This window comes from Solanum pennellii, chromosome 12 (assembly GCF_001406875.1).
Source record: "Solanum pennellii chromosome 12, SPENNV200".
Taxonomy (NCBI): Eukaryota; Viridiplantae; Streptophyta; class Magnoliopsida; order Solanales; family Solanaceae; genus Solanum; species Solanum pennellii.
In genome coordinates this window covers 10408803-10423716 of record NC_028648.1, presented here as the reverse complement: position 1 = coordinate 10423716, position 14914 = coordinate 10408803, and the positions used below count along the sequence as shown (strand labels likewise).

At 36.2% G+C, this 14914-nt stretch overlaps 1 protein-coding gene across 1 annotated transcript in view; it reads right to left on the bottom strand.

Annotated features, from left to right (window-relative positions):
- Positions 1-14914, bottom strand: part of LOC107007203 (valine--tRNA ligase, chloroplastic/mitochondrial 2) — a 34942-nt gene that overhangs the window by 9024 nt on the left and 11004 nt on the right. Inside the window, exons 11-16 of the mRNA XM_015205718.2 lie at positions 11002-11085; positions 9786-9934; positions 9579-9696; positions 9360-9476; positions 8461-8681; positions 7658-7747 (exon numbers count right to left, since the gene is read on the bottom strand). Coding sequence (XP_015061204.1) covers positions 7658-7747; positions 8461-8681; positions 9360-9476; positions 9579-9696; positions 9786-9934; positions 11002-11085 — 779 coding nt within the window. The remainder of the gene's footprint in view (positions 1-7657; positions 7748-8460; positions 8682-9359; positions 9477-9578; positions 9697-9785; positions 9935-11001; positions 11086-14914) is intronic.

The window sequence follows — 14914 nt, the reverse complement described above, 5'->3', positions numbered from 1 at the left end:
TTTTTGACCTTTCCCACTTTGTTTAAACCTTAAGATACGTCGTTTTGACCCTAAATCATCAGATTTTAGTCAGTTTAAGCCTAGAAACATATTTAAAACATATCTAAGTCAAATCATTAAATCAAAACTTAGAAAATTAGAAGCAAGAGAGGAGAAAAAGCTCAAGAACCCTAGTTCAAGAACGCCACAAGTTCCAGTAGTTCCAGCCCCGAAACCTAAGTATTTTTCCGTGAATTTCATAACCAGGTATGTGGGATTTCACTAGTGGGTTCCTTTCACCCATTGGGTTCCTAGTTTTCAATCAGATTCTTGATTCCCATATCATGATTAGATCTAGGGTTTCTAGAACTTCATGAACTTATTAGTTATATGTCCCAAATTAGATTACCATGTTATTATTCAGTTTATTGCAGGAATATCAAAATTTAGCTATGTATTTCTTTAGTTCTTGAATTACACATGCTAGGTCAGATATTTCAGACATTTCAAATATACATGCCTCAGTTATAAATGCATAATTACCAGATTAATTGTTGCATTCTCAGTTTGCATGTTCAGTTTCGAGCTATCCAGTATTTACAGAAACTCAGACATAATCAGTAAATTTACAGAATTCATGGGAGTATCATAATACCGAGTTGGACTAGGGTTCAGCATACCCAAAAAGTCCAAGAACTACTAGCCAAGTAGGTTGTAAGTCCCCTCTGTGGGCAATCAGTTTAGTGATCACGCCAGAATGCTTTTATACCTCTGGCAGGGTATATTGGGTCCTCTCGATGGGGCGTATACATCGGACTCCACATTAAGCTCATGTGGTTTTATTATCGGTTATTAGTAGCTCCCACAGATCAGTCAGACTCTCTGCATTGACCATTTATCAGTATATTCAGTATTAAGTTTCAGCATGTTATAAATTGGTCATTGCATCCAGTAAGCTCAGAATTCAGTTTATCATGTCAGATTATTATACTTGCTTTATGCTTGTTCAGTTATGTTTTATTTCAGCTTTGCTCTATCCTACATGCTCAGTACCTTTCAAGTACTGACGCATACATGCGTTACATCTTCTCGTGATGTAGGTTCAGGTTCTCAGCATCCAAATCACGCATAGATCAATTTTCGATCTCCTGTTCAGCAGATTCAATGGTGAGTCCTCATTCTCCGAGGACAACAGTCATGAGTGTCATTTCAGTCTTAAGTCATTTAGTTTCAGTTTTTGCTAAATTTAGTTGGGGGCTTGTCCCAGTATTTCTAGTCTAGTTTAGAGGCTTATTTCAGACATAGTTAGATTCAGCTTAGTATTAAGTTAATATTTCCTTTGTATTAAACTCATCATCATATATATATCAGTTTTAGCATATGGGTATTCCCCATCTTTTCAATTTTAATTATGATTTAGCTTCCGCATCAGTTTATTATCTTTAGTATGCTATGAGCATGCCAGCAGAGTTAGCTTGGGATCACTTGTGGTCCTAGGTTCCGTGTCCGCGTCTCGGGGGTAGCTCGGGGCGTGACATTGTATAAGAAGGAAATCCCGGGGCAACCTGGAGGCAGTAGAGGCCCATGGGTGAAGTCTGGAACTGTCTGGTCAGCTCAAAAATTAAATGTTTCACCTGACTTTGATGGTACATCACTCTTGTAATCATTACATCTCTTTTCTTCTCTACCAGTATTTCTCATATGGAAGAGAGTTCCAGTTAGAGACCTACGTAGATTCTGTATATCAATTGGCGGCCATAAAGTTAAATTTTTCTTTTCAAAAATTACTCTTGCCTATTATTGATAACTGTTCCGACAGCACAAAACTGTTCAAAGAGTACTATGCCTCTTTTCTGTAACTGTGGCTGCACAACACCTCTTTTCGGTGATGGCTCCAATAACACCCTGCCACTTTCAGTCACTACTCTGGTAGAACCTGCTGCTATTTCAGCCAGCACACAAGCCATTATTCTGTAAGTTGGCTATGCTACTTACTTATAGTACAGTTAAGCAGCTCGAGTTCAGAGGTTTGTTAATGTGTTGGTTGGTCATCTATACAATGCAGTACCCCAACAGATGAAGACTTTAACCTACTCTGATGCAGATCATGCTAGGAAGATATGAAAACAAGGGTCGTGAGGAACATGCAGCCTATCATGTACATAAGAAGGCCAAGACATGGGGATCTTTCGGCGGCGACTTCAGTGCAAATCAAAGAGCAGGGAAAGCAACAACAGGGTTCTCAGACAGGGACTGATTCGTATTCAGAGTCTGCATAGAGGCCACATCATAGAAAGGGTATTTAGGGACCATCATTCTTATATGGACATCGTAGTCCTATGCAGTAATGCAGATGTACGCCACTGCTCCAATCCTCCAGACTTGCGGCAGACCACATGTGGGTCAATGTCGTGTTTTGACTAGTACTTTCGGCGGAGTCCGCAACCTAAATGATGGGGGTAAAGCCAGAAGGACCAAAACAAAGTTTACAAATTCTACTTTAACGCACTAATTTAGTGCGCTAGTAAGAATTGTCTAACACCTAAACTAAAGTATGTCAACCGTCCGTTGCTTGAACCTTAAAAAAAAAAAGTTGATAACATAGGAAATTTGTGTGCTATAGTCATCCTATTCTTTTGTTCAATTGTAAGTTTTGATGTCTTGTTATGCTTAAGGATATTTTAGTAAGTTATTTCAATTTAAACATGAAATAAGTTCTTTTTTTTCATATTATTAAAAAACAATCTGCATAACAAAAATATGTGTATAATCATTTTCTAAGACAAATGAAAATCTAAAACTTTGCTTAGGCTTAGAAAAATAATATTCCCTATGGTTTAATTTAATTGTCTTACTTTTCTTTTTAAAAAATACTTCTTTAATATCTATATTTGGTAATTCTTTAATTACAAAAATATTCTACATGAACTATATAATACCATAAGATTCAACAGACATTGTAGTACCTCACACACAATACATTAAAGGTGAAATCACTCTTTATCAAAAAAAAGTTCCTCAAAGTTCAAAATCAAGACCTCTAATTAAAAATTAAGAAATTGTATTCATCTCGCCACAACTTTTTTTGTGGTACAAGTTCATTTACTTAGACAGCCAAATTAAAGTCGGTAGTACACATAAAAGTATAGCACTTGAAAAAATGATACTCCATTTGTTATGATGAGAAACATATTAAGCACCCCGAGTTCTTGATAACAAAAATGATACAATCATTTATATTTAGTAATTTTATTGCATTAAGTTGGTAGGTTGAAGAAATTAATATCATAGTGCTTGAAAATTTTTTCATGTAAATTAGTGCTAAAAGAAAGCCATATATAAGATGTTCGGGAAGTCCTTTGGTATTGTCGATGGCGCAAAAATATGGCAACTCCGGTAAAGGGAAAAAACGTTCAGTGTACTCTTCATCTTTTTACATTATTAGGTCATACAAAAGATATTTACAAATTCTTTAGAATGCAAAATATATAATTTTGAAAACAAATCAGATTAACTATTATAACAGATAAAAATAAAAATGACTTTGATGGGATAAAATTCTTTACTTTGACAATAATAAAGAGAGCACAGAACAAAAAGTATGATAACTTGCCTGCCATAATAGTGGTAATAATTTCTTTATTGAGAAATTCATGTGTGCGATGTACCACAAGACAGAGTTGTGGCGAGATGAATCAAAAGGTATGACGTGATGAATAAGGTCTCTTCACTTTAATTAAAGATCTTGAGTTCAAACTTTGGGAAAGAAAGAACTATTGATAAGGAGTGATTTCCCCTTTAATTTTTTTTTAAAAATCCCCTTCAATTTATTGTATGGTGTACTACAATGAACTTTGAATCTTGTCATATTAAAAAGGTCTTGTAGAATATTGGAGATAAAGTATTACCAAATATATCAATTAAAGAAGTATTTTCTAAAGAGAAAACTAAGACGATTAAATTAAAACAAGGGGTTATTATTTTCACAAGCATAAGTTAAGTCTTATATTTTCTATTGTCTTTGAAAATGATAACACACATATTTTTGTAAAGCAGATTCTTTTAATAATATGAAATTTAAAAAAAAAAAACTTATTTCATGTTTAAATTGAAATAACTTACTAAAATATCTTTACAAATTTAAGCATGCAAGACATCAAAACTTACAATTGAGCAAAAGAAGAATAGCATGCCTCTAGCACAAATTTCCTACGTTATCAATTTTGTTTTAAAAGAAAAAGTTCAACTCACGGACGGCTGACGGACTTTAACTTTAGGTGTCGGACAATCTTTACATAGTGCACTAAATTAGTATGTTAAAGGTAGAATTTGTGAACTTTATTTAGGGCAATTATTTTAGTCATTTTGGCTTTCTTCCCCATCATTTAGTTTCCAGACTCACTTCTGGTGTGGCCAGTTGGGACATCGCATCAGGGACTACTCTCAATCTCTGAGAAATCTCAGTCAAACTTATGTGCAGTTAGCTTTACCTACCCAGGCTACTCGTAATACTTCAGGTACTGCTAATGTTGTGGTTGACTAAGTTGCTCGAATTCTCCATAAATGTTGTCACACGTGTGTCAGATCCTCCAAAAATGCACTACTTTTTAAGGATCTGGCGATATTTTTAAAGAATCCGAGCAACAAGGTGGCTGATGCATTGAGCAGAAAATCTATGGGCAGTTTGCCACATATGGCTCCTGAAAAGAGAGTTGACAAAGAATATTTAGAAACTCAAAGGCACAGGTGTCAGATTTTGTGGGGGAAATTCAAACATTGTTGGCTTGTGTTCAAGCCAAGTCTTCACTAGTAAAGCACATAAAGGCCACTCAATATGAGGATGTGCAATTGAGCAACTACTGAGATGAGGTCCAAGTTGATAAAAGTAAGAAGACCATGGTATTCTCGACTAGGTAACCGGCAAGTGTACCAAATGCAGATGGGTTAAGACGAACTGTTCTTGAGGAAGCTCACAATTCCAGAATCCAGATACACTATACACCCTAGCTCCACTAAGATGTATCGTGACCTGAAATTATTGTTTTGGTGGGAAGGTATGAAGAAAGATATTGCTAACTTTGTTTCTAGCTGTTTGACTTGTCAGCAGGTAAAAATTGAGCATCTGCAACCCACATGATTATTACAGCAGATTGTAATTCCAGAGTGAAACTGGGAAAGCATTACAATGGATTTTGTGATCGGGCTACCACAAACCCTTAAGAGGTTATGATTCTCTAAAATTGTGAACCGACCAACAAAATCCAGCACACTTCTTGCCAGTAAAGACTGCACCTGGTGGAGAATGAAATTGTCAGACTTCACGGTGTTCCAATATATCATCTCTGATAGAGGGTCACAATTCACTTCTTGCTTTTGGAGATCTTTCCAAGAAGCATTGGGGTACACGAGTAAATCTTAGTACTGCATTTCATCCGCAGACAGATGGGCAGTTTGAGCATACTATACAATTTTTTGAGGATATGCTGAGAGATTGCATCCTTGATTTTGGATATCGTTCTCCTATAGGATGGTTTGAAGTTGGAGAGGCTAATGTACTGGGACCAGACTTAGTACAAGAAGCTATTGACAAGGTCCAGTTAATTAGACAGAGGTTGCTCACAACTATACCATTATGAATTAGTTGTGGATTCCATTACAAGCTCATGGTGCATATTCATAGTACTTTATGAGCTGAAATGCACTTATATTCTTGTGTGTGTGTGTGTTGCATCACATAATATAGGGTCACTTCTCATTTGAATTCATCAAAAAGCCTCTCCACAGTTGGCCCCACTTTCATGTAAATGTAATAGAAGTTCAAGAGTTTATCAACTAATCATGGTAGTAAAATTAGGTTACCTCACCTAACTTTTGCTGGAGGGAACCTATGTACTTCTCTTTCAAGGCAGTAAACATCTTCAAATAGGAAAGAAGGCATCATATCCAATTCAAGACCCAAGTGATAATATATCAACATTGGCATAAACTAAGATGATAAATAATACATGGACCTTTGTTTTTCTTCCTTTTTTTACACCACGTGAAGTTGCAAATTTCCATCAATAGGTTTGTTAAATAGACAGGATACTTCCATTGTTTTTTTCCATCTTGATTGCTAAATGGACTTAGACTAATTGCGAGGAACAAGATGATTTAATATGGAATTGAGCCTAGAAGGTATATTTGATATCAGCATCCCTAATCCTATCAAACGCTCAAATCAGCTATATCAGAAAGAAAAGAAATTCAAATTTCTACTATAAACCTGACAAGTTTTTAACAATAAATCAGTTCATTACATATAATTCATATTATAAAAATTTATGATGTAGTAATAGCAAATCAAAACGGAAAATTAACAGTAAAAAACATAATTATATGTCATTCAAAGCAAATAAAGGTGGGTGAAATTAGTATCATCACTAAGCTTTGAATTTTTGGGTTATTTTAAATAGCAGTATTAGGAGGCTTTACTTTTTAGTTATTTCTCAAGCATAACTATCATTACTGAACCTCAGGCTTATTGCAGTAACATTGGTCTTCTTATTTTCACATTTCTAGTATCAATGTGACTGAGGGAAAGAAACCATGGAAGATTCAAAGCTGCGCAATCAAGTAGGAAGAGGAAAGATGTGCAAGAAAGTTTGGGGGTATTATACACTGAACTATGGGAGATCAAATGGTAACTAACTCATCCACTAGGAGATGCAAAAGACTTGAAGAATGCTATCCATTGAACCAACTCCTGAAACAATCTATCTATTGTATCTATATCTTCTATACTTATACTTACTGCTTAAAAGCATGAACTCCCTAATTTGAATGTTAAATTACTATAATACACCCAATCAAAAATACTCAATTTAGTATATCTTCTATATTTTATATTTATATTTATTTATTTATATTATATTAAATGCATACACCTTTTTACATTAAAGGGTTGTGATTTTCGATAAGTTGCGACTTTTTGAAGGGTTGTTACTTTTCCAAAGAGTTGTGACTTTTCCGAAAGGTTCTGACTTTTCTAAAAAGGCACAAAAGCACCTGTTCATACTACTATTTGTTGGCTATAAAAGGAGAGGTTTCTACTCATTTTGAAACTACAAATTTTCTAAGTTTTCTATGCTTGTTCTTCCTCCTAAACAACCTCAAGTGTGATTTACAGTCGTTGAGTAAGTTCAAAGTATAGCGGAATATGAGGTATCACACAAGCAAGGCTTGGTCAACAAATTATACCAACCATAATCTTTAAGCATACTAGGCTACATAAACAATTAAAAAGATACGCATTGTGAAGATGACGAGGTGTTATTCAATTTCATCTATTCTAAAGTTGTTAAGTTAGTTTTGTCTCCAATTTTTGGTATATTTTTTAAGAGAATGCTTATAATTTCTCCCCAAATTCACGTTTCACCTCCTGAAAATAAAGGATATTCTTATGTTCATAATTTGAAAACAAAGAAGTTAATGTTTTGCGATGACAATAAATATCAGTCCAATAGGCTAATCATTCATCAATTTGTACTTGTATTTTCCTCTAAGGATTTTCATCAGATACATACTTCAATATTGTTTATGTCATTTTAAAACATTAATACTAATTAGCAAGCGATACACGTGCAATGCGTGTGTTTATAAACTAGTAAAGATGAAAGGAAAGGGAGCAAGTACAAACCCAGTTTCAAGAACTGATGTTGGATAAAACCGCTTAAAATCCTCTGCTGACTCATCTGGCCATCCAAGTGTGCTGAAGGGCCACAATGAACTAAATGAAAGGAACAAAGACTTCAATCAGAGGAAGTCAAAAATCAGCAATAAAATAGACTAAACATATGAAGACTACTAGTGATCTATTACACCAGAAAGCAAAATACTATCAAATCGTAGTTTAATGGCGAAAAATAAGTACAAAATTTCAATAATAATGATTTCAAATGCATAAAATTGAAATAACAATTAAGTAACATCGAGATTTTACAGTAGCAGACAAGAAGAAAAGAAAAAAATAGCTCTATTGCGCAATAGTTACTGTAGTACTAATAAAAGATAAATCAGGAAATATCAGATTAAAGAAAATAGGAAATATGTTAAAAGAATGCCTGGAGCATGTGGAAAGGCAAAGATGATAAATCAGAATGCAAGAGAAAAAGGAAAACCAACAATACTATGTAAACAAAATCGAAAATGAGAACACAAGTTGGGTGGGGCTTATTGGGTTCTGAGACAAATAAGACAAGAATAACAATCCGAATAGGCAAATTTAAACCATAAGTATAAAGTCCAGAAATCTTGAAGACACATGGGAGACAGATAGCCATAGCTAAGACATAGCCTTGAATTGTAAATTTGCATCAAAACATAGAAATTCATATTGTTCAGAAGGATGGATTTTCTATTCTAGATCATTATATCCAAATAGTTTCATAAGAAAAATACCCAAGTGGAGTTTAAGGGGAAAAAACATGTTAAACAAACAACCTTGAAAACCAGGTATCAAGGACATCTGGATCCTGATATATTTCGACATTTTTCCCATACTTCTCTTGGGCTTTTGTGAGAGCTTCTCTGTTATTCCTAGCAACAATATATTCTTCTTCACAGTCTTTACCAGAAACATACCAAACTGGTATTCGGTGTCCCCACCACAATTGTCTGCTTATACACCAATCCTTGATATTAGAGAGCCAGTGCTTATATATCTGCAGGAGAAATAGGCAAATGAAAACCTAGTAAATTCAGTCAAGGTTAATAGGCATTGAGGCTATTTTCAAGCTTCAATTTTTTGGTGCAACTAAAACTAGATTACCATATACGTGAATACATACAGCGCCAAAGGTTCATTTTCAGAAATACACATTTTAACTTGGTCTACCCGTATACTTTGATGCTAAGAGTATCAACAAGAACTTGTATGTAAGCCTCATATACTGGTATATGACCTATAGTAATGTTCTAGTGCTGTTATTCTTAAGAACTCCACAGATGCATCCTCAAACTCTTCACCTACTGGATTACTCCTAATAAAATATTTTTGATGATCAGAAATGATCAATAGAGTCAAAAATCTGCAGAAGGCTTAGATGAAAAAAGGTGAGTAAGAAGCTAACGGAAACCCAGTGTAACAGATACAAAAGTTTCACAGTTTCAAAAAACAGATATAAAAGTTTCAGCAACAATGTTTTCTTCAGTAATATTACAAAGAACTTGAAAAGCAGAGGACTCCTCTAGTTGAATGTGAGGCAACATCTAGCATTTTTAGAAGCCTAAGAAACTCAAACAATGAAAGTAGAAACAGAGAAGAGTTCACAACAAAAGGTTGAAAAGTAAATGATGTTGAGCCATATGAAGCAAGACAGTTACCAATATGATTTACATACCTTCTCAAACCTTTCGGGCATAATATTCAATTCTCCATTTGAAACTGCTTCAAGTGCCCTCTCAGCCAAAGGCTCCATTGTGACGAACCATTGCTTACTAACTAGAGGTTCTATAATCTGAAAAAAAAAGAAGTAAACTCATAATAAAGCCAAGATAAAGGAATTATTTATTCTTTATCACCTCCAAAAAAAAAAAAGAGCCGAACATAGGAGTCACACTTCTCCACCACGCTGGGATCTAGGAACTCGTGAAGTGTGAGTCTCTTTCTTTACAGCCAAGCCCGTCTCCTCGAGATCTGACCAAAGTTTCTGTCTTGCCTCAAACCGGTCAAGGCCACTACACAAGTGGAATAATCATATCTTAAAACAATTTATAATATTTCAAAAGCCAAAAATGCTCCAAATAGGAAGTAGCTTATTGCTTACGCATATAGCCCAGCCACCTCATTTAGAGTCCCGTCTTTATTCATCACATTAAGTATAGGAAGACCAAGCTTGCGAGCGAGGAGGTAATCATTGTGATCATGTCCAGGACTTATCTTCAATACACCAGTTCCAAAGTCTTTGTCGACATACTGTTAGAGATCATGCATCAGCTAAACTTACCTTTTGACAATGACAACCTTACAATCTTGAAACTGCAAACTCATGTTTGAACATAAAAAATGTATAGTTAATTATCAAAATATTCTTCACTTTGACAGGAAAAATTTCTCACCCGGGCATTTAAATCATCCACAGTGGAAGAGCTAAGCAGTAAATAACCTAAACCCAGGACATATAAACTCCTTTAGAAACCATTATACAACTATTGTGAGATAGGTTCTCAAAACATCCTCTCGTAAATGTAACCCCGTTCCAGGGTTACATGTGAACTGAAGGCCTTTTTCTTCCTTTCTTTTTCCTTTTAAAAGACCGAAGAAGTTTAAAAGGAAGAGCAGGCGTGGAGCAGACTGCAGACTGCTCCAGATCGAGTGGACTCATCAGGTAGACTCATCAGAATAAGAAAGGGGCCTGAAGGAGAGTAAGCTCAATAAGTTGAAGAGTGAGCCCTAATGCAGAAAGAGAATGCTCAGCAAGCTACAGGGTATGTCTGGAGTAGTGTTAGTGGTTCAATAGGTTGAGTTAAGAGAGGAAGCCCAATGCAACAGAACAGGTAGGAAAGATTACAGGCTTACTGAAATTCGGTCCTGATACCGTTGGAAAGAATCTGATTATCTAACCCAGCACTTTAAAACAAGTGGAAGTATCCAGGACAGTATAAACCCTTTTGGAAACTATTGTGCAACTTGTGACAAAATGAATACTCTAACACAAGCCATCATACTTTGTAAGAATTGTAGGCACCCAGAAGAAGTACAGGATTGGTAAACATGGAGGAGAGCAGATAGCAGAATAGGTGAGAAAGAATTAACATGAGAAACGGTCAAAGGAGTAAAGCCACTTGTATGGGTCTGGCTTCAGTTCCTGAGTCAAATTTAAGAAAAACAGTTGATATGTATAGGTTGACTAGATTACAACTCTGTGTCTCATTCCTCTAGGTGACAATTCACCTACCATTAGATATCACTTCATATACTTTCAGCTCTAAGAAAAGTCATCTTGCACATAGTCTGACTACAGAAACAGAAACTTTCCCTACCTTATCAGAAATAATTGGCACATGGCGACCAAATGTCAATGGCACAATAGCCTGCTTTCCTATATACTTAGCATAACGTTCATCCTGCAAAACAGCATCAACAATGTATCAACTGCAGAATTCGCATGCAAAGGGATTCCATTTCCTCTGCAAATCATTTAAAGCTATCAATAAAGAACGGTAATACAAGAAACAATAAAAACTACCAACTTCTGTTGAGTTAAATCTTCATAGAAACATGAAGGCATACAATGTGACAAGATAGACAGTAAGCATAACATTAGTTCTGTTTAGTTTTCTTTCACAGTGAATCATTCGGCCAGCACCTAGAAATGTGTGGATGGACATATTAAGGGCACAGATAAGCAAAAAATTTCATCATTCTCAAATAGTTAAAACGTGTGGAGGAAGTAAAGTCTTATGACGCAATATTCGTGAATGGGAAACTCAATCTACAAACTACCACAACCCAAACAATTAGTGAGACAGCACACAATGTTTGGGATACTCAGTACTCACAAGCATGAAATTTAAGGATTCAAGCATGCATTAGTATAGTTTAATCCAAAACCGAGGTAAGAGCAAACTTATTTGGCTCAACATAAACTTCCATCAACACACACTTAAACGGCATTCATCCTCCAAGGCTTAAATCAATTTGGGTTGAGGCCTACCAGACCTTTTCTATGCCTTCCAAATAAGGCATATACTTGTCAAACTAAAAGGCATTAAGGATAAACCAAAAGGCTGGTTCTTTCAAGAATAATTTGATCCATGTCATGTCTAATCATTAACTTTGTCACTAGACTTTCCTCAAACTGATGGACTGGCTCCTTTTCCAAGTTAGCTCAACATTTCAATGTCTGAAATATTGTTAAGGCTAACCATTAGCAAAGAAAAAATTTCAACTGAAGTACTGGATACTACTAAATATCCACACTCCGTACTATGGATCTCATACCACTTTTCGGTACCATAGGCAAGTTAGTGAGCCAGTTAAGTCTTTGATCATCACATGTTTTAAACATTATTATTGTGATTCATATTCACATTTCAGATTTTTCATAAAGTACGTTTAGATGTTCTGAATGCTCATCTCTAAAGCTTCCATATAAGTGTTTAGTCTTCCGCTCAGTAGTAAGCCAGGCCAAAAGTTCGTTCGGGACCAGTAATGGTTCTGGGTACCGGCCACACCTAGGGTATAGGCTCGGTGCGTGACAAAAGCATCCGGGACAAAGAAAGTAGCACCGTGCCTCTTTCAAGTGACTACATTCTCATATCCAATTTGTGTAGCACAATGTCATCTTTCTTGTGACTACTTTCTCATATTCGCTTTGCATCACACCGTGCCATCTTTCCGGTGACTACTTTCTCATATTCGCTTTGCATCACACCGTGCCATCTTTCCGGTGACTACTTTCTCATATCTAATTTGTGTAGCATCATGTCATCTTTTCGGTGACTACTTTCTCATATTCGATTTGTGTAGCCCCATGCCATCTTTCCAATGACTACTTTCTCATATTCGATTTGCGTAGCACCATGCATCTTCCAAGAACTACTTTCTCATATTTCATTGGTGTAGCATGCATCTTTCCAATAACTACTTTTTCATTACGTAGACTCTGCATCTTTCCGGTGACTATTTTTTCATTGTGTAATACCATGCATTTTCTAGTGACTGCTCCGATGTGATTTAAATAGTTTTAATTTTCGTCAATGTTGTGCAAACTCCAACACCATCTCAAGGTTCAGCAAACCCCAGCAACCAAAACCCAACCAGCATCACCGATCACAGATCTCAGACGCTGCTAGATCTATGGTTTTAGTGACCACTGACCTCATTGGCGTGTGAGCCTGTCTGGCTAATTTTTCAAGAACTAACTTGTTCAAAATTGACTAGTTTCTTGACTTTGATATGATTCATATATTTTATACAAGATTTTCAGCACTTCCCAGCGACCACTGCATTGTTTTTCGCAAATTTGAGTTTTCTGACAGTTTCTCTGTTTCAGATTTACTTTTGCCAAAAAGGGGTATATTCAGATATTTGGGCTAGATTACAGTAATACTTTCTCTCTCGTGGCTAAAATAGCCTTTTCCGCCTTTTTCTATCTATGGTTGATGTTCGTCATTGGCCTTCTAATTAGTTGCACATTAAGAATGTTTTCACCACGATGATATCGAGGAAAAAATCTATATGGAGAAATCACCTAAGTTTGGTTGCTCGGAGGGAGTCCAGTGGCCTTGTATGTCGATTGTGCAAGTCACTCTATAGTGTGATATAGTTTTCTCAAGCTTGGATTGGAAAGTTCAGCACAGTAATTCAGGAGTTTTGCATGACTCGTAGTGGAGCTCATCATTCGGTGTTTTATCGATATTCTGCATTAAATTCAAGTTTCATGAGAGGACTACGCACCTTGAGATTGACTGTCACTTTGTCAGAGTAAAGATACTCTCGGGAGATATTATAACAAAATTTGTGAAGTTGAATGATCAACTTGCAGACATTTCACCAAGTCCCTCACCGGTTTCATAATAATTACATGTGTAACAAGCTAGGTAGATATGACTTGTATGCACCAACTTAAGGGGAGTGTTTAGAATGGTAATAGGTACAAGAATAATATATACAATCCCACTTATAATAGGAACAGGAATAGTATATAGAATCTTACTTAGAAAAGGATTGTAATTGTAACACCTCAGATCTCACAAGGGAGAAAATCCTAGTCTTTCAGAAAACTAGTGCGAGTACCAAGAACCACCCATGGACCGTAGGTGGGGCCGTGGTTGGCCAGTTCAAGTTCTCATAAGAGTCAAGGTTCCAGTACTTAGCGACGGTTCGTCATTTCATGCACGAGGAATTTTAAGATCGAAAGATACCTATGGTCGTGGTCCACGGTCCGTGGGTGGTGTTCCGTCGTTGGGGTCCAAGATACATTGGTCTCTAATCCCACCCACGGTCGACCAGTACGGTCAATGGTTGGACCTGCGGACTGTAGGTCTTGCCATCGGTGAGGGTTAGTAGCTACTTAGAGGAAAAATGGTTTTTGGGTCAACTTCAAACGGTCATCTTTTAGCACAAAATGAATTAGGTGGCTCATGACCTATTCAAATTAAAGATAATTGAATCATCTTTCCAATGCCAACCGAGTTTGCTAATATCCAAGCTTTAAGTAAAAAGTTATGCTCGTTTTAGTGGAGCTCTGTCTGGCAGACCTTGAACCATGACCAGACAGGCAGTGGTTCAAACGGCAGCCCGTCAGTCCCACCGTAGACCACCTTCGTCAGCTTTTTAGTAAGGGTCATTTTGGTCTTTTCCCCTATGCATTAGGCACTTAAACTACATCATTTGATGTCTAATCTACGTCGTTTACTTAGTCTAAGCCTAATAATCTAGTCAGACATACCCAAAACCCTCATTTCTCTAAAAATCATCCAAGTTAGAACGAAAAGAAGAGAAAGAGGCGACCTTCTCTTCCAAGATCAAGTAGAAGCATTCTTCAAAGTTCAGCCCCGAAATCCAAAGTATATCTCCGTAGATATCGTCATTTCACTAGTGGGTTCCTTTCATCCACTAGGTCCCTAGAGTTCAGTCAGTTCCTTGATTCCATATAACTTGTTTAGACTTAGGGTTTGTATCTTGGGAATTGTGGTCATTTCAGCTGCTATAGTATTCATAATCTAAATGACATGTTTTCTTGGAAACGTTGCTTAATTCCTTGTATAAAACTTAGAACCCTAGTCTTTATAAATTCTCTTAGTTCATGAATTATGATTATTTTTTATGACAAGGGAAAACCCCAGCCGCTTCTTAGTTCATGAATTATATTTACTAGGTCAGTTAAATAGAAAATCATGTTCCAGATTTTGAATGTCACATTCTCCGTATATAAATATTGCATTCTAT